Source organism: Onychomys torridus, chromosome 1 (assembly GCF_903995425.1).
Source record: "Onychomys torridus chromosome 1, mOncTor1.1, whole genome shotgun sequence".
Classification (NCBI taxonomy): Eukaryota; Metazoa; Chordata; class Mammalia; order Rodentia; family Cricetidae; genus Onychomys; species Onychomys torridus.
In genome coordinates, this window is record NC_050443.1 from 10,866,340 (window position 1) to 10,885,795 (window position 19,456).

General features: G+C 54.0%; 2 protein-coding genes across 3 annotated transcripts in view; one reads left to right on the plus strand and one right to left on the minus strand.

The window, feature by feature from the left end:
* The first annotated feature begins 220 nt into the window (after positions 1–220).
* Ckm (creatine kinase, M-type) lies at positions 221–10,548 on the plus strand. The gene is made up of 8 exons (XM_036183148.1): positions 221–318; positions 3,311–3,522; positions 4,029–4,183; positions 4,603–4,735; positions 6,330–6,501; positions 8,448–8,571; positions 9,261–9,450; positions 10,153–10,548. Exons 2-8 carry the CDS (start codon positions 3,330–3,332, stop codon positions 10,329–10,331), a joined length of 1,146 nt encoding a protein of 381 aa, XP_036039041.1. The 5' UTR covers positions 221–318; positions 3,311–3,329; the 3' UTR covers positions 10,332–10,548.
* A 3,224-nt stretch (positions 10,549–13,772) lies between these two features.
* Mark4 (microtubule affinity regulating kinase 4) overlaps positions 13,773–19,456 on the minus strand; it is a 33,418-nt gene continuing 27,734 nt past the window's right edge. The window contains exons 15-18 of one of the 2 annotated variants that reach the window (XM_036182649.1): positions 18,310–18,588; positions 18,089–18,168; positions 16,775–16,819; positions 13,773–15,067 (exon numbers count right to left, since the gene is read on the minus strand). In XM_036182649.1, coding sequence (XP_036038542.1) covers positions 15,003–15,067; positions 16,775–16,819; positions 18,089–18,168; positions 18,310–18,588 — 469 coding nt within the window. In that variant the 3' untranslated portion in view covers positions 13,773–15,002. The remainder of the gene's footprint in view (positions 15,068–16,774; positions 16,820–18,088; positions 18,169–18,309; positions 18,589–19,456) is intronic. The other variant, XM_036182641.1, reaches the window with a different exon arrangement.

Sequence of the window (19,456 nt, forward strand, 5' to 3'; positions counted from 1 at the left end):
GTTCCCGGCGGGGGGCCAGCTGTCCCGGCCAGCTCGACTCAGCACTTGGTCTGGGAACCAGTGAACGGGCCAGCCCCTGGGGCAGCCCATACAAGGCCATGGGGCTGGGCACGCAGCACGCCTGGGTTCGGGATGGGCACGGTGCCCGGGCAATGAGCTGAGTGCTCAGCTGCCCTCAGGGGCTCCTCCCTGGAGACAGCCCCTCCTGGTCAACCACACCCTGACGGCCTCTCTATATAACCCAGGGGCTGCGGGCTCTGCCCCCGGGTCAGCATTACCTCCAGGACAGAGACAGCCTCTCCCAAGCCGCCCAGCCAGGTAGGGCCTGCAGAGGGTCAGGGGGGGGGGGGTGGGGAGTCCAGGGGTCCGCTCACTCTGTATGTAGTGTTATGCTTGTGAATTCTGCAGCACAAACTGTGGGGACAAACGTCCCCACTGAGGTCTCAGCAGCTGCCAAGTGTCCCCGCTTGTGAGTCATGGCAGACTGGGACCAGCGCTGAGCAGAATTTATCCGAGAAGGAGGTGGCGGGTGTCTCTATGACACCTGTCAACTCTGTCACCCTGTGGATCTGTTTCGTCCCTGTGACCTTGGGCCTCATTATTCCTGATGCTCTCTCTTTGGCTGTTAAGTTTTAAGAATCATTACATTCATCTTGTGTGGGGGCTGGGGGCCAGGTCACAATGCCCATGTGACAGAGGACAGAGGGTCTCTCCTTCCACTCTGTGTGGGGATCAAATTCAAATTGTCAGTGTCTTGTAATGAGCTGTCTTACAGTCCCCTGGCTCTCCTGAGTCCCTTTGTCTGTCTGTCTCTGGGATCTTGAGGGTGTGACTCCATGACTCAGTTTACCTTGTGATCTTAGGGAGTCTGTGATGGGTTGTGTCGGGGGATCCGAGGGTGCTCGACTTCTGTCTCTGGCCTCAGTGTCTCCTGGGGTGTCCGTGACACGCTGTGGGGGGGCACCCTCTGAAGGGAGCGGTCTGGGCTGGAAGCCCAGGGTGTCCTTGAGCCCCGGGGCCTGGCCGTGTGTCCTGGCCACCCCAGCCCACCTGTCTCTATGCTGACTTAGTGCAAGGCGAGCTGGCGTGAGCGGAGGGGCAGGTGCGGTGGGGGTGGGGAGCATCTAAAAATAGCCACCAAGCTGCAGCTTCAAGGGCTTTGGGTGTCTGCCCTGCCCCACCCCCTTCTCTCAGTTTGGCCCCTTTCCCTGAGGCCTTCCAGCCCTGATGGTGGAGGCACGGATGCCCCCCACTGTCAGACCTGCAGGGGTCCTAGTAAAAAAAGCAATAAAATAATAACAATTGTAATAAAAATGGTAAGTCTGGAGCAGTATACAGTTTGTTTTGTGAGCAGCAGGACCTAGTTCAAATGCCAGAATCCACGACTCTTAACAAAAAACAAACAAACAGAGGGGAGCCAGGCGGTGGTAGTGCACGCCTTTAATCCCAGCACTGGAGAGGCAGAGGCAGGCGGATCTCTGTGAGTTCAAGGCCAGCCTGGTCTGCAGAGTGAGTTCCAGGACAGCCTGAGCTACACAGAGAAACCCTGTCTTGAAAAACAAACAAACAAACAAACAAACCAAAAAAGCTGGCTGTGGCAGAGAATATCTGTAATCCCACTATTGGTAAAATGGGGACAGATGGATCCCTGGGTCTCGATGGCCAGCCAGCCTAGCTCCAGGCAGGCCTATGAGAAACCCTGCCTCAAAACAAATAAACAAACACAAAAAGACAAAGTTGGCGGCACCTGAAGTCACCCTTTAGTCACCGTTCGGACGTACACAACCATGCACAGGCATGACCCCACACACAAATGAAGATGTAACAGTAGCTGCGGAGTCCCAGCTGTGGTTTCATGCCAGATGCCAGAGCCTACCAGCTGTGGACTCCAGCTCAGAGATCTGCCAGTCCCATGGGAAAGCCTCGGTCCCCAGGATACAGATGTTCAGAGAGGTCCAGTCACCAGCCTGGGGCCACACAGCAGTGACTTAGGAATGTGGATTTGGAGCAGGGGCCCTGTAGACACCCAGAGGCAGAGGGACTCAGAGAGGTGGGTGACGCATCCTGGACCTTTCCTATGCCCTCACCTGGACTGATTTGGATTGGGAATCTCAATGGAACCTTTATCGCTTCTCTCAGGGGTACACATATAATCTCTACTCGGGACCTCTCGGCTTGTTGGCATTGATTTTCAATTTCTGTGACAAAACACCGCAGCCAAGGCAACTTAAAAAAGAAGGCATTACTTTAGGGCTCACAGTACCAGACTGTTAGAGACCATGACCATCACAGCAGAGAGCATAGCGGCAGGCCGGCACGGCGCTGGAGCAGTTGCTGAGAGTGTACATCTTTATCCACAACCAGGAGGCAGAAAGAGCCACCCCCACTGAAAACTCCCCCACAAGGCCACACCTCCCAATCCTTCCCAAACAGTTCCACCCACTGGGGACCAAGCCTTCAAATGCGAGCATGTGGGGGCCATTCTCATTAAAACCGTCACAGACCCCAGAAAAATAGCTGAATAAAATAATGTGTGTCATATGCCAGGCACTGGCCCAGGTGCTTTACCTGTCCTCAAATCCCTCCAAGAGGGTGAGCACTGTCACAGTTTCCACTTTATAGCTAAGGAAACAGAGAAGTCAAGCAAGTTGCTCAAAGCCACACAGCTTGTTGTAAGGCAATGAGCTGAGATGCAAGCCCAGGCCATCAGATTCCAGATCCTTTGCTCTTTTTATGCTCTTTTCATCCATTTTTAGTTATTTATTGAAAGGCGGGATCTCACTCCATAGCCCAAGCTGGCCTTGAATTCACTGCAATTCTCCTGCCTCAGCTTCAGGGTCTTGGAATTACACATGTGGGCCATCATGCCCAGCCAAGGCCTCTATTCAGTCTGGGTTAAGACAGTCTCGTGTAGCTGGGGCTGGCCTCCAACTGTCTATGTAGCTGAGGATGACCTTGAACATCTGATCCTATAAGTGTTGGGATTACAAGCATGAGCCTCCGTATCCGGTTTTGCTGGGAACCAAACCCAGGGTCCTGTGCATGCTGGGCATGCGCTCTGCCAACTGAGACCCAGCCCCCAGATTCTAAATTTTTTTTTTTTAATCATCATACTTCTCTGGCTTCGGACAAAAGGTTTCACTCTCTTTCCCAGCTAGAGAGACTGGGTCCCAGCAAGGTCACACAGCCAGAACGTGGCCACATCAATCAGGCCAACTTAGGCTGGGGTTCTCAGAGAGAGGACTCCTGCTTCAAGCCTCCAGCAGCTGGGTTCTTGAGACTAACCTCACCATCCCCTCCGCCTGCACAGGGTCCCACAAGCTGCCACCATGCCGTTCGGCAACACTCACAACAAGTTCAAGCTCAACTACAAACCTGAGGAAGAGTACCCTGACCTCAGCAAGCATAACAACCACATGGCCAAGGTGCTGACCCCCGATCTCTATAAGAAGCTTCGAGATAAGGAGACCCCTTCCGGCTTCACTCTGGACGATGTTATCCAGACTGGGGTGGACAACCCAGGTGAGCCTATAGTGGGATAGACAGACCAGAGGCCTGGAGGCCACGAGGCAGACTCCTGCCTCTCCCAGGGAGCCTGGGCTCCCTCCCACCCTCCCTTCCTTTGAATGAAATCTAGGACTTCCTGCATGGTAGATAACTATTCCACCACTACCATTCAGCACTACCACTGAGCCACACCCCAGCCCCTCACTGGGGGATTCTAGGCAGGGGCTCTGCCACTGAGCCACACCCCAGCCCTCACTGGGGGAGTCTAGGCAGGGGCTCTACCACTGCTCTGCAGTCACCACCCAGGAGTGGGTCTTTCAAGCCTCTTACCTGGATGGTTTGTGGAGGTGAATTATTTGAGCTTCTCACCATTTTGAGCTGAGATACTACAATCCGGGGACTCCAGGGAGCCCTAACATCTTTGGCCCCAGTAAACACCTAGACCCTGAGATGGCTCCTTTTCCCATATTGGACCGTCACATGCCTAAGCTTCCGGCGATGACCTCAACCCCACCCCACAGGTCACCCCTTCATCATGACGGTGGGCTGTGTGGCCGGTGATGAGGAGTCCTACACGGTCTTCAAGGACCTGTTTGACCCCATCATCCAGGACCGCCATGGTGGCTACAAACCCACAGACAAGCATAAGACCGACCTCAACCACGAGAACCTCAAGGTCAGTGACCCCCAAGGAGTGGGGTAGGCACAGAGATGGGGAGACAAATACAGAGAGAGGGAGGGGCGGAGAGAGAAACACCCCCCCCCCAGGAAATGGGACCCCACATCCTGAGGGTAGGTGGGGGTGGTGGGCAGTGAGGTGAGGCTCGGTGGGGCGCAGGAAGGAGCTCAGTGCCAACTTGGGAACCTGGAAGAATCTAGGGGAGATCCAAGGGGACCTGGGGAGACCCTAGAAGATCTAGGGCAGACCCTGGAGGAAGTGGGGAGATCCCAGAGGACATGGGGAACACCCAGGAGGACTGGGGATACCCTGGAGGGTTTGCAGTGAGACTCATAGAGCACCTCCACACCCACGAGGTTCTTGGGGAGACCAGGGCTGGCCAGGTCTGCCCTCCCTGACACCCCATCGCTCCCCAGGGCGGAGACGACCTGGACCCCAACTACGTGCTGAGCAGCCGCGTGCGCACTGGCCGCAGCATCAAGGGCTACACGCTGCCCCCGCACTGCTCCCGCGGGGAGCGCCGCGCCGTGGAGAAGCTCTCTGTGGAAGGTGAGGTCCCCAACAGCTGCACCCGGTTCCGGTTCCGGTTCCGGTTCCCGTTCCGCTAGCTGGCTTGGTCACTGTGCTCCGGGTTTGGGGACATCTCACACTGAGTCAGCCTGGGAAGTCCTGCACTCAGCTACCCTGGATTCTTCATACTCATTGTTCGCGCATCGCTCATTCACTCATTTACCTGTTGATTCATTAATTCAGCAAACATTGTTGCAGCTGAGATTTCTCAAAATGGGTGAGGCGACAAAACCAAGAATCTGGCAAGTGTGGCGGAGAACCCACAGAGGGTTGTTGCTCCTTTAGTTGTCCTGGGCTTGGCACCCTACTGAGGCAGGAGGATCAACACGAATTGAAGGCCAGCTTGGATTCATAGTGAGACTCTGCCTCAAAAACAGGAAATTGCGCTGGTGGCACTGGTGGCGCACACTTGCCTTTAATCCCAAGCAGAGCCGGTGGATCTCTGTGAGTTGGAGGCGGACAAGCTCCAAAGCTAAACAGAAAAACCCTGTCTCGAAAAACAAATAAACAAACCAAAGAAAGGAAGGGAGGGAGGGAGAGAGGAAGAAATCAGGGCAGGCCAGGTGCCAGTGGCGCACATCTTTAATCCCAGCACTCTGGGAGGCAGAGGCAGGAGGATCTCTGTGAGTTCAAGGCCAGCCTGGTCTACAGAGCGAGTTCCAGGACAGCCAGGTTGTTACATAGAGGAACCCTGTCTCAAGAAAACAAAACAAAACAAACAAACAAACAAACAAACAAACAAAAACCCAAACAAATGTTTATAGTAGTCACTGTAAATTTCTCTTTTTCTTGTTTAATTGAGACAGAGATTCCCAGTGTAGTCCTTGTTGCTGGCCTCCAACTAGTGATCCTCCTGCCTCAGCCTCTCAAATGCTAGGATTACAAGTGTGTGCCCTAGCCAGCACAAGGTGTAAATTCTACAATAGCTTTTTATTTTTATTTATTTATTTATTTTGAGCTGAGGATTGAACCCAGGGCCTTTTGCTTGCCAGACAAGCGCTCTACCACTGAGCTAAATCCTTAACCCCCTTTTAAATTTTCTTTTTTTTAAATATGTGTTTATTATGTACACAGTATTCTGCCTGCATGTGCAGGACAGAAGAGGGCGCTGGATGTCGTTTACAGGTTGAACCTGGGACCTCTGGAAGAGCAGTCAGTGCTCTTAACCATTGAGCCATCTCTCCAGCCCCCTTATAGTGGCCATTCTTAAGCCCTTTGTGATTAAATCATGCATAGGGAGTTTGAGGCTAGTTTAGGCTACATAATGAGGCTTAGTCTCGGAAACAAAAACCATAAAAGGTCCAAGAGTCACAACTCTCTTGCAGGTAGACTGGGTGGGAGGGTCTACTTTTTATTTCCTTGGGGACATGGCACATGGCGGGACATGGGCATGGGGGGGGGGTGTCCATGAATTCTTGGAACAGGACATGTATTTGGGTTTAGATGTGGAGTATAGGTGGTTTGGAGACCTCTTTGATGTCCAGGCTCAGGGTATCAAGGGCAGCAATGTGGGGTCCTTGGTACCCCAGCTGAGGCGAGACAGGATGTTGATTGCTCTCCTGTGGCCCCTCAGCTCTTAACAGCCTGACAGGTGAATTCAAAGGCAAGTACTACCCTCTGAAGAGCATGACGGAGCAGGAGCAGCAGCAGCTCATTGATGACCACTTCCTGTTTGACAAGCCTGTGTCCCCTCTGCTGTTGGCCTCAGGCATGGCCCGAGACTGGCCCGATGCCCGGGGCATCTGGTGAGTTCCTCTCCTGGCCCCTCCAGTTTCTTTCCAGCCCCCCAACACTTCTCCATCACATGAGCCCTTGCCTTCCAACCTGCCTGGCCCTGGTCAGATGTCATGGTTTAGAAAACTTAGACCAAAGAAGCACAGTGAGGAGCTTACATCAGCCAGGCCTAATGGCATAGGCCTCTTATTCCAGCTACTGGGGAGGCCTTGGCAGGAGGTTCCCAGCTCAGGGCCAGCCAGACTACAGTGAGTTTGAAGATAGACTGGGCCTCAAAATAAAAATTGAAAAGAAGCAGTGGTGGCACATGCCTTTAATCCCAGCACTCAGGAGGCAGAGGCAGGAGGATCTCTGGGTTCGAGGCCAGCCTGGTCTGCAGAGTGAGATCCAGGACAGCCAGGGCTACATAGAGAAACCCTTTCTTGAAAAACCAAACCAAAAGAAGAATTTAAAAAGAGAGTTGGAGTGGTTGGTGTGTGGCTCAGTGGTAGAGCCCCTGCCTAGAATCCCCCAGTGAGGGGCTGGGGCGTGGTTCAGTGGTAGAGCCCCTGCCTAGAATCCCCCAGTGAGGGGCTGGGGGTGTGGCTCAGTGGTGGAGCCCCTGCCTAGAATCCCCCAGTGAGGGGCTGGGGCGTGGCTCAGTGGTGGAGCCCCTGCCTAGAATCCCCCAGTGAGGGGCTGGGGCGTGGCTCAGTGGTGGAGCCCCTGCCTAGAATCCCCCAGTGAGGGGCTGGGGTGTGGCTCAGTGGTAGAGCCCCTGCCTAGAGTCCCCCATTGAGGGGCTGGGGTGTGGCTCAGTGGTAGAGCCCCTGCCTAGAATCCCCCAGTGAGGGGCAGGGGCGTGGCTCAGTGGTAGAGCCCCTGCCTAGAATCCCCCAGTGAGGGGCTGGGGTGTGGCTCAGTGGTAGAGCCCCTGCCTAGAATCCCCCAGCGAGGGGCTGGGGTGTGGCTCAGTGGTAGAGCACCTGACTGGCATGTATAAACCCAGGTTTAATCCTCAGTATGGCAAAGAAAACAAAATAAAGCCGGGTGGTGGTGGCGCACGCCTGTAATCCCAGCACTCGGGAGGCAGAGGCAGGTGGATCTCTGCGAGTTCGAGGCCAGCCTGGTCTACAGAGCTAGTCCAGGACAGGCTCCAAAGCTACAGAGAAACCCTGTATCGAAAAACCAAAAAAACAAAAACAAAATAAAATGTTTATACTTGAACTACTCCCTCAGTTCAAATCCAAGCTCTGTTACTAGGTGTATGACCATACATATCTGTAGCAACAGCTATTCTAGAAGCCTGAGGCAGGAGAATCACTTGATGGCAGGAACCATTCTGGTCAATAAAGACCATCTTTACAAAAATCCATTGTACAACACAATACATGTATGAAAATATAATAATGATGATGATGATAATAATAATAATAATAATACCAGGCTTGGTGATGCATGCCTGTAATCATTATACTGCAGAGGCTGAGGCAGGAGGATTATCAATTCAAGGGCAGCCTGGCTACACACCAACACCCCCACATTCTGAATAAAAAGTGATTCTAATTCAAATTGTTATTTTAATAAATTAAAAAACTGAAGACGGTTGAAATCTCAGAATCCTGGGATAAGTAGCTTGGGATCTGAACGGATAAACATTGTCGATATGACCTTGTGGTCACAGGAGGTACATTGCCACCGTATCCTATGCTGGCTCGTTCTGTTGCCCAGGCTGGCCTCATACACCAGCTCTTCCCGCCTCAGCCTTCTGGGTGCCAAGATACCAGGTCGGTGCCCGGAAGGCAGCAAGTCAAACTAAGACTGAAGTTTTGCAGACGTGTGACTGGGAACCAGGTGTACCTCATACATGTCCTCCCGTGCCCAAAGGAAGGGACTGTGTTTGGACAAAGGAATGCATTTACTTTCCGGGGCCATGGAACTCCTGCTCACTTCTGGGGCTCGGGTTGCCCCTTCTTAGGCACAACGATAACAAAAGCTTCCTGGTGTGGGTGAACGAGGAGGACCACCTCCGCGTCATCTCCATGGAGAAGGGGGGCAACATGAAGGAGGTCTTCCGTCGCTTCTGCGTGGGCCTGCAGAAGGTGGGTGTCTGACCCTCCTCCGGGACCTGGGACTGCATCCTGACCGCAACACCCACTTTGTAAAGTCATGCGCCTTCCTAGACCCAGCCCGGCCCTTCCAAACCACGGTGCCCAGTTCCCAAGACTCCTCTCCTTCCACGGGTATCAACAGGCTTTTCCCCAATCATTTTCCAGTCTCCACCTCTTACCTACATACACACAGACACAAACATGCACATCCACAGATACACACACACACACACACACACACACACACACACACACACACACACACACACAGACCAAGCTCTGCTCTTTCTGATTCCACCCTACCCACCTCCCCAAGAAAGTCCCAACCCTTCCCCACACTCAGACACCCCTAATCCATCCTGCCAACTTTCTTAATCCCAGCCCGAGCCTGAGCCCCACCTTTCAGAACCCACCTCATCCATTTTCGAAGGCCCGCACCCCCCACCCCGTGCCCCCTACCCGGTGCCCAATCTAAGCCCCATCCCCCACACCCAGGGTCTGAAGCCTGCCCCCATCCTTGCCATATGCCTCTCTCCAGAACTCCTCCGGGTTGGTTCTCCACTCCCACCCCTTGGGAACTCCACCCCCACTGCATGCTAACACCTGTCCCTCAGAAACACCCCCCCCCCCCGGCAGACTGCATTTGGAGCCCAACCCCCTATGCCCTCCCCCCACCCCAGATTGAGGAAATCTTCAAGAAGGCTGGTCACCCCTTCATGTGGAACGAGCACCTGGGCTACGTGCTCACCTGCCCCTCCAACCTGGGCACTGGGCTGCGCGGAGGCGTGCACGTGAAGCTGGCGAACCTCAGCAAGCATGCCAAGTTCGAAGAGATTCTCACCCGCCTGCGTCTGCAAAAGCGCGGCACAGGTATGGGCCGCATCTGGGGAGGGGCACCCCTGCAAGTTCCGGGGTCAAGGCTATTTGATGTGCATTTTACATACGTCCCTGACCCTTCCGTGGGGCCTCTGATTCTCAATCAGTAAATGGAGTGAGGCCAATTGGACCACAGGCAGCCACTGTTAACCCTCATATTCTCCCTCGGCGGGTCCCCCACCCCACCACACGGAGACAGTCACTGTGCAGCTGTGGTTGGTCTGAAACTCACTCTGTAGACCAGGCAGGTCTTGAACTCACAGATATCCTCCTGCCTCGGCCTCCCCAGTGCTGAGATTAAAGGCGTGTATCGCCATGCCCGGCATAGTTTTAAAATTGAATTCATTTATCCGTGTGAGAGAGGTGACTCCCCATTTCACGACACTTGTGTGGAGGTCAGAGCACAGCTTCAGCTCCCTCCTTCCACCACGTGGGTCCTGGGAATTGAACACAGGTCGTCGGTCTTATCAGCAAGCATCTTTACCTACTCAGCCATTTCTCCGGCCTGTACTATAATTTCATGTCGGATGGTCGAGCGAGGACCTCACCATAAATTCCAAGCATGTGGTCCCCAGTACTGAGAGCCGGTGACCTGTGTACAGCGAATTCCCGAGGCGTTTGCAGTTGGGCACAGGGGCGTCCCCGAACCTCTGCTCCCTCCCTGCTCATGCCTCCGTGGCCCCTGCTCCCGCGCAGGTGGCGTGGACACGGCTGCCGTGGGCGCGGTGTTCGACATCTCCAACGCCGATCGGCTGGGCTCGTCCGAGGTGGAACAGGTGCAGCTGGTGGTGGATGGCGTGAAGCTTATGGTGGAGATGGAGAAGAAGCTGGAGAAGGGCCAGGCCATCGACGACATGATCCCTGCACAGAAGTAGGCGCCGCGCGGGGCTCACCGGCCAGCGGAGGGCATCTGGAGCCCCGCCCCTCGGAAGTCCAATCAGTGGGCTTCGTCCTCTGGCTTCTGGCCAATGAGGACCCGCCTCCCCGGAGCCCCGCCCACCAGCTGGAGCTCCGCCCCGGCGCTCCCGAGCGCGTCTGGAGCGCACGCTGCTTCCCTATGCCCAAGCTCAAATAAAAGTCCGTGGTGGCCTTAGCTGTGAGTGTGGCAGCTGCTGTGGCAGAGGGAGCGGGGACTAAGGCATCTAGCCACCGTGGCTTCCCACTTAGGCGTCTCATTGGTTTCCTGTCTTCGGCCCTCTCTAGCTGCACGGTTTTTTGTTGTTTTGACACAGCCTCTCATGCAGCCCAGGCTGGCCTCGAATTCCCTGTGTAGCTGAGGATAGCTTTGAATTTCTAATTCTCCTGTTTCCACTTTCCACGTTCTGAGGTTAGAGGAGTGCACCACTATACTTGGCTGTGTGTGTGTGTGTGTGTGTGTGTGTGTGTGTGTGTGTGTGTTATATGCACTTACTATGTAGCCCAGGCTGGCCTCAAACTTGCATTAACCTCCTGCCTCAGCCTCCCGCCCCCGGGATGACAAGGAGGCTCACCACGCCCTCCTAGCTGGCAGTTAGTGGAGGCAGCTCGCCAGGTGAAAAGTGCTCACTGTATTAGCCCGATGCTGGGAGTTTGATCCCAGAACCCATGTCAAGGAGGAAGGGAAGAACCAACTCCCCAGACTGAGCTGTCTTGACAAAGGTGTTCCCTTCCACATCACATACACAAATAATACACAAAGGGGAATAGTTAAAAAAAATCTGCCACAGTCCCCTTTTGTGGTTGGTGCTCCTTCAAAGTCAGGATCTCGTGTAGCCCAGGTTGGCCTCCAATTTACGATGTAGCCCAGGCTGGTCTTGAACTCCAAGAGCTGGGATTGCAGGCAGGCAGCACCACACCCTGGTGACCTTGAACTTCTAATCATTTGGTTTTCACTCCCTGAATGCTGGGATTACAGGTGTGTGCCACCATGCCCATGCTGGGGACCTAATTCAAGACTTCCTGATTGCCAGGCAAACCCTTTGCCAAATGACCTTTGGCTCTTGCTTTCCATGCTCACCCACTCCCACCTTGGCTACATGTCTTTGCCTGAGTTTCTGCTTCCAGATGGAGGGTGTGGGCTGGATCTTCACCAGAAAGTCCTTCAGGTGGGGGATCTTTGGTCCTAGGAAAGAGCCAGAAGGCGCGTGGAAGGGCAAGATTTTGAGAATGAAAGGGGTAGGTAACAGAAGTCAATTATTGCCAGACAAGGCCACTCACCCCCTAAGCCCCACAGTTAGGAGGTAGATGCAGTTGGATTTCTGTGAGTTTGAGGCTAGCCTGGTCTACATAGTGAGTGTCCTATACCTATAATCCCAGAATTTAGGAGGTGGAGGCAGGAGGATCAGGAGTTCAAAGCTAGCCTTGGCTATACAGCACTTAAGATCAGTCTGGGCTACATGAGATCCTGCCAAAAACAACCCAAAAGCTAGGCAATGCAGCAGGTATCCATAACCCAAGCTGAGGAGTCACAGAGACGGTCTCAAAATAAAAGGACACAGGTTGAAAGCCCTTAGAGGTGGGCACAGTAGCAGCACCCTGTAATCCCAGCACTCTGGAGGCTGAGGCAGGAGGATTGCCAAAAGTCCAAGGGCAGTCAGAGATAAATAGCAAGACCAGGTCCTAGAGAAAGATAGCTGGCCAGGTGTGGTGGTGCACACCTTTAATCCCAGCTTGGGAGGCAGAGGTAGGCAGGTCTCTGAGTTTGAGGCCAGCCTGGTCTACAGAGTGAGGTCCAGGACAGCCAGTGATGTACAGAGAAACCTTGTCTGGAAGAAAAAAAAAGATGGCTCAGCTGTCGGGTACACTTGCTGATCCAGCTGAAGACACAGGTTCAGTCCAGCACTAACATCAAGCTCACAGGGGCCTGTAACTCCTCTGGCCTCCCCTGGGACCTGCCTGCACACAGCACAAATAAGCTCACACAGACACACACAAAATAATGAAATCTTCAAAAAATTAAATAAAGTCATTAGAGATTAAGAAATTCATGTCCTGCCTTCAGCTTAATTGAGGTCCGGGGCTGTCTGTCCCCAAGACTTCACAGGATGTCTGAGATAGAGGTTAGGTGACAAGGACTGCCTGCCCGATACTAGACCTTCCTGGGTAATATCCATTTGAAAACCTCACTGCTGGTCCTGGCTCCACTCACAGCCATCACTATTGTTATATTGTTGGTTTTTGAGACAGGGTTTCTCCTTGTAGCCTTGGCCGTCTCGGAACTTGCCTTGTAGACCAGGCTGGCCTCATACTGACAGAGTGCTGGGATTAAAGGCATGCGTCAACACTGGCCCCAGCATTCAGTCATTACTGAGGACAAAGACTTAAGAGAATTTAGTCTCCTGTCCGCTTTGCCTCCTGATCCCCTCTCTCAGTGTCCACCCGCTGACCCACCCCATCCCTTCCCCCACCCGCCCAACTTCCAGCATCTTGCCATGCTGACCACCTCACCATGGTTTCCTACTGTCCTTGAACACAATACCCCAGACAGCCCTCTTCTGGAATGCAGTTCCTGTGAAAGCAGGGCTGGGGCTGTCCCCACAGAAGGTACTCTCTGAAAGTTGAAGGCTAGCTTGGGCTGCTTAGTAAGACGAGCCTAATGCTTTTAAGTGTTAAAAGCCAAAAATTACTACTTCGGCCGAATTGGTGGACATCTGGCAGAGCTGTTTAGGACTCCAGGGCAAAACAAAAGCCTACTCAACTTCTATTCATAAAACATTTTTTGGTGATTCACGCCTGTAATCCCAGCACTTGGAAGGCAGAGGCAGGAGGATCTCTGTGATTTGAGGCCAGCCTGGTCTACAAAGCGAGTTCCAGGGGCAAAGCTACACAGAGAAACGCTGTCTCAAAGAAAACAAAAACAAACAAACAAAAAAAAAAAAACACAAATTTTTTTGGTAGAGTTATTTTACATATCTCAGACTGGCCTCAAACTCTGTGTATCCCAGGATGTCCCTTATCCTGCCTCCACCATGCTGAGATTACAGGCCAGACACACACTGTTGTTTTTTTTGTTTGTTTGTTTGTTTTGTTTTTTCCAGACAAGGTTTTTCTGTGTAGCCCTAGCTGTCCTGGAACTCAACTATGTAGACCAGGCTAACCTTGAACTCACAGAGATCTGCTTGCCTGTGCCTCTGGAGTGCTGGGATTAAAGGTATGTGTCAGCACTGTCAACAGGACTGATTTTTGCAGAATAAGGATGGAATATGGCACCCCACCAGGCAAGCACCTCATGGACCCAGCCACAGCTACAACCCAGGGAATGTCTCCGCAAACCCTTATGCCCTGGGCTGTCTGGGTTCTGGTTACATCCAGCCCTTCCCCCACAGACGAGGTCTATACTCTGTCCAGAACTGGGCCTAGCGTGGAGTCGGCACCAGTCATGAGTGTTTATTGAATACATGTATTACTGAATAGGAAGAGGCTTTGAGTCCAGTGTAATACGGCAGAGGGGAGCAGGTCGCCAAGAGGAGGGTTAGACAGAACGCTGGGCCTCACTGAGGAGGCTGAGTTCTGCTCTGACCTCTTCCAGTCACCCTTGACCCTCCAACCCCACTGTTCCCATTCTGCAGATGAGATAACCAAGGCTCAGCAAGCAGAACCACAGGTTGGGGTCAAGTCCCCAGCTCCCTGGCTCACCTGCAGGCCAAGGGCCGGGAAGCAAAACCCCAGGTCGGCCAGGGAGGGGTTCGGGGGCCAGAGGGACTCTCCTATTATTTATTGGGTAACAGGCTGCAGATGAGGAGCTGACAGAAGGGGGGGCAATAACTTAAAAACCGGAGTGACAGCGGCAGCTCCCCGAGACCTCTGCAGAGGGACAGGAGTATATACAGGGATTTGTACAAAGTGCCCCGCGCCAGCCTGGGGCAGGAAGGGGGTTCGAGCATAAGGGGAGGGAGGGAAAGTTTCTGCCTGTGGCCCCCCCACTCCCTGCACCCCCAAGTTCAGTCATTATGCCTGGCAGGTCTCCCTGAATGGGAGAATTTCCTCAGTTTCCCTTTTCACTCCTGTGCCCAAAGTCTCCTCAGGCTCCCTGCAGCAGAGCAAGGGGGCACTAGAGGCCCCAGGAGGGTACTAGCTCCCCCTGCCAAGCCTTATTTTATCACGTCATGTGTCCCCACGATAGCCAAGAGGACTGTCTCTGTCCACCAATCTAATCCAGGGAAACTGAGGTCAAGATATGGGGCTCCCCCTCTTCTGTCCCCTTCCCCTCTTGGGGAAGTGAAAGGTCCCAGAGAAAGAGGAAGGGACCCAGGCTGTGATGGTGGCTGTGGCGGTGGTGGTGGTGGTGGTGGTGGCTCAGAGTTCGAGGTCATTGGAGATGCGGGTGACGAGGGTGCGGAAGGCCAGGGCGGTGCCCGCCACTCGGCGGAAGAGGACGCCCCTGAGACCGGGCCGGGGCAGCTGGCACACCTCTACTTCGAAATGGGACAGGGGCTCGGGCCCGCCCGCACCCCCGTGCAGGCAGGCCAGCAGGAAGGGCTGCGGCTGACGGCACCGGCAGCGAGCGGCTGCGGTGGCTTGTCTCAGGGCAGCCATCAGGGCCTCAGGAGGACGAGAGCTGGTCAGCTTCACACTCCAGGGGAATCGGAGCAGCCGGGGGGCGGTTTCCGCTTTATCCCAAGGTAGATTGCAACTGAAGAGGGGACAGGAGGGGTCAGACAGGGCAGAGGAGGGGTCATGCATTCCCACCCCAAAATGCACAGGAACACAAAAATACCACTGAAGATTGTACTTCCCCGCCTCCCTTGCAGCTAGGCACACACTGAAGATTATACTTCCCAGCCTCCCTTGCAGCTAGGTGCATACACACACCCCATCTGTGGGCTAAGAGGGTGAAATTCCTATCATTTTTTCCACAGAACTAGCTGGGCCTGTGACCCAGGTCAGCAACAACATGGGTCAAAAGACAGCTGGCCTTTAAGGGACAGGGTTGTAAGAAATGGATTCAGACAACAAGTGACCCAGTTACCCTAGCTGTGTCCCATGTTTTGGGAGAGGAGTTTGTGTGGTTTTGGCCTCCCAAGAGCTGCTGCACCTGCATCCTAACCAATATCCTTTTTCTGGTAGTGACAGCTTCCATAAGGGACCAACATTCTCACTCAGATCACAGATTAACAGGGTCTCACTCTGTAGACCAGGCTGGCCTCAAACTCACAGAGATTTGCCTGTCTCTGGCTCCCAATTCTGCCAGAATTGAAGGAATGTGCCACCATGCCTGGCTATATTTTATTTTTTTTAAGACAGGATCTCACTGTGTAGCCCATACTGGCCTCAACCTCCTGAGCCATGGAATGGCATCACAGGTGTCTTCAAGCAGGGTCCTCTCATCTCATCTTTTTTTGGTTTGGGATAGTCAATGTTCTGGCCAATAAGTGTATGTCAGGTATGAGCATATGAAAGCTGACCAATCAGAGCTCTGAACTCTTCAGGCCACAGGCCTTGGTTTAGAGATAGACATGCCACCCACCCCCAGCCAATGAGACATTGTGGAGGGTTCTGAACTAGTGGTGTGTCGGACTAAGCAGCGCGGTGCAGACTGTAATGCTGCCTGCATTGTAAAGTTTTACTGGAGTATACCTGTGCAAGTGTATTCTCTTCTCACTGTAGGGCTAGAGTCTAGGGTCTCTGGCAGGCTGGGTAAGTACCCACCACTGAGCCACACCCCAGCCCCTCACTGGGGGATTCTAGGCAGGGGCTCTACCACTGAGCCACACCCCAGCCCCTCACTGGGGGATTCTAGGCAGGGGTTCTACCAATAAGCTACATCTCAGCTCTCTACCCCCAAACTTTGAGTCAGGATCTTATAATTTGCCCAAGGCTGGCTTCAGCTCTTCATAGTCTCAGTAGGCTTTGAAAATGCATTCCTCTTGCCTCAGCCTTCAAGGTGCTGGGATTGGCAGACCTGTGTGACTACAGCCAACATGGATAGAATGTTCTATCAGAACACAGTGGTATCTATTTGTTTTTACAGAGGCTGTGGCTTCCTTTGTCCTAGAATGGTAAAACCCAGTAGGAGTGACTGAGAGAGGCTTTCAAAAGTTTACAGGCTGGGTCTGTGTGGACACTTAGCTATCCCATGGCTGGATCTGCTACATCCTGCAGGCACTGGATGAAAGATGTGGGTAATAGAGGTGCCGATACTAGAGGGACCTTGGGCTGCAGGTGGGACAAGGCTCAAAACACTGACAACTATGGGAAGGTGCAGAGGCATGACGCGGTGGAAATGAGTCTCAGGACAGGAGGAAGGGCCCCAGAACATTCCAGCAAGTTGGTTTTTAGAGCACAAGATGGGGCCTTAGAAAGGGTGTGTGCAGGCAGGCAGGGTGGGGACCACACTCACCTTGTGACCTCAGGTCCCCCGATTCTCTCAGGTTCGTCTGCGACCCTAGCGGAGGGGAGAGGGGCAGAATGTAAATCCGGACATAAGCAAACCCCTCCCCCACCCACTGCCACCAGACTCCAGACAGCCCCCACTGCAGCTCAGCTCTCCCACTTGCTGGCTGCTGGGAAAGTTGTAGTCTGGATTTGATCCCTTCCATCCAGAGTGGGGTCCGCATGTAAATGGTTAGTGTAGGTTGGAGGAGAAATACTGAAGGATTTGAAAGATGAAAAAAAAAAGGCAGACACACCTACATAGAGAAAGGTGCAAACACACTCACAGTCACAGATACACACAGGTATTTCAAATGACAGACACTTTCCTTAGTGAGCTCTCTACCACTGAGCCACACCCCAGCCCCTCACTGGGGGATTCTAGGCAGGGGCTCTACCACTGAGCCACACCCCAGCCCCTCACTGGGGGATTCTAGGCAGGGGCTCTACCACTGAGCCACACCCCAGCCCCTCACTGGGGGATTCTAGGCAGGGGCTCTACCACTGAGCCACACCCAAGCCCCTCACTGGGGGATTCTAGGCAGGGGCTCCACCACTGAGCCACACCCCAGCCCCTCACTGGGGGATTCTAGGCAGGAGATCTACCACTGAGCCACACCCCAGCCCCTCACTGGGGAACTCTAGGTAGGGGCTCTACCACTGAACCACACTCCAGCCCCTCACTGGGGAACTCTAGGCTAGTGATTACAGCTGAACCACGTCCTTCCTTCCGTCAAACACCCTTTGGCTTTACTCTTTTTGCAGTTTTTGGACATATTATCCTTTTATATCCTGGCTAGCCTTGAACTTGAGATCTTCCTGCCTCAGCCCCCCAGTGCTGAGATCGCAAGTGTGTCGGTCTCAGTAGCTCATGGCCGATGTGTTACCTTCTGTCCTCTATTAGAAGGGTGGCTGCGTCAGTGTGGGGAATATTTCCCATTTTGTTAGCCACGCGAGGCACATAGTAGGTACTCATAAGTAACAGAAACAGGCAATGATAATCCATGTCTGAGTAACACTCTCAAAAGCATTTCCCACAGCAAGGTCCTCCCCGAGTCCCCAGGACTACCCTTGGAGGTAGTTTCTGTGGTCACTAGCCTCATGTTGCAGAAGCCAACAAGAAAAGCTAAATGCCTCGCTCTAGGTCACTCAGGCGAGCGAGCCTGCCCCCCACCTCTGCCCCCAACACTCCGCTTTTTCCACTCCACAGACTCCACGTAAGCACACACACTCAGTCAACCATGCCGACAGAGAGGTGGAGACAGAGCAGAGCGGGACTTACTGATTTTGGATCCCTGGGGCAGAGAGGCGCCCGAGACACAGCGGTTAGAGTTCTGCCGTTTAGAGGGATCGAGGGTAACCCTGTGGGGTACGGAGGTGGGAGGGTGACAGGGGTGCAGAGGACCAAGAAGGAGGTCAGGTGTAGGAGGCGAAGCAGAGAAGACAGGTTAGGCCCCGCCCCCGCCCCGCCCACACCCACACCCCACGTCTGCCGCGGCTCACCTTCGGGTCAGTTTGGAGGTCAGCTTGGTGAAGAGGTTGGTGGTGGGGCGGGGCCGCCCGGAGGGCAGGGGCGAGGCCTCGTGGGCCAGCGTGGGTGAGGCTGGGGGTCCGTTCTGCACACCCCCGCCACTGCCGCCCCCCGCCCTCCGGTCTCGGACCTGGCCCCCGTGGAAGGTGCTGCGGATGGTGGAGCCCCGAGCCAGGCGGCTCCGCTCTCCCGATGGGGGAGCCAGGCTGTGACTGGAGGGGGAAGCAGGGGGCGCCCGCGAGGTACCGGAGCTGTGGGCAGAGAGAGACAGGTCCGGGTGATTCTCCCACCCAGCTTCTAACCAGACCTGACCCTGCTTAGCTTCCAGAACCGTAGCACCAGACCTCCAATGTGTACGGCCCCAGGGGCCCGGACCTCCCCGAGAATGCACCTGCCCCTTCTCCCTGGGCATCCGAACCCTCAGGGCCAGCTCAGGCACACAGCCTCCAGCCGGAGACTTTTCCAGCACGCGGTGTCTGCCTCCGCCCGGGAGGCGGCCAGCAGCTGTTGGTGCTGGTTTCTGGGCCATGCCCTCAAAGGCACTGCTGGGAGCCTGGCAGTTGGCACAGACGCCTCAGACCCTGAGCAGGGGCCGCATGGACACGGACAGGCTCGGGAGAATCTATTCGTAGATTTCTGTCTCAGAAATCGGAACCTCCATGGTTCTGATGCCACGGCCTCCTCTACAGCTCAGCCCCGTTCCCTGTCAGAACTTGACATCTTAGGCTGATTACAATTAAGGACTCTGGAATCCTCGCTCCATGACTCGACCGCGCGGCTGTGTGACTTTAGACAAGCTACTTAACTCGTCTGTGCTTTGTTTCTTCTCAGCTGCAAAATGGAGGGATTAGGACCTACCCAGAAAGCAATGCAGTTGGTTGTAATGAGCCAGTTTCCGGACAGGCTTAGGTCAGCCAGAGAGCTGCTGCTTGATGAATCCCCGTTATTAGTATTTTTTAATTTAATAACTACCAAATAATCTCCTTGTCATTAAATGTCATCTACAGACTAAATCCTGGATAAAGGATTATGGGACCTGGGAGCAGTTAGTACCAGCCCCACTTCGAGACAAGAAACATGCAATGTTCCCCGTTAACCCATTAACCCAGTGCTGAGAAG

What these genes read in the sequence shown, in the direction of transcription:
- Ckm (XM_036183148.1), top strand. Translation starts at nt 3,330, where the DNA reads ATGCCGTTCGGCAACACTCACAACAAGTTCAAGCTCAACTACAAACCT. An exon ending in GACTGGGGTGGACAACCCAG is followed by an intron (nt 3,523 to 4,028) that starts GTGAGCCTATAG and finishes CCCACCCCACAG; the next exon opens with GTCACCCCTTCATCATGACG. An exon ending in TCTGCGTGGGCCTGCAGAAG is followed by an intron (nt 8,572 to 9,260) that starts GTGGGTGTCTGA and finishes CCCCCACCCCAG; the next exon opens with ATTGAGGAAATCTTCAAGAA.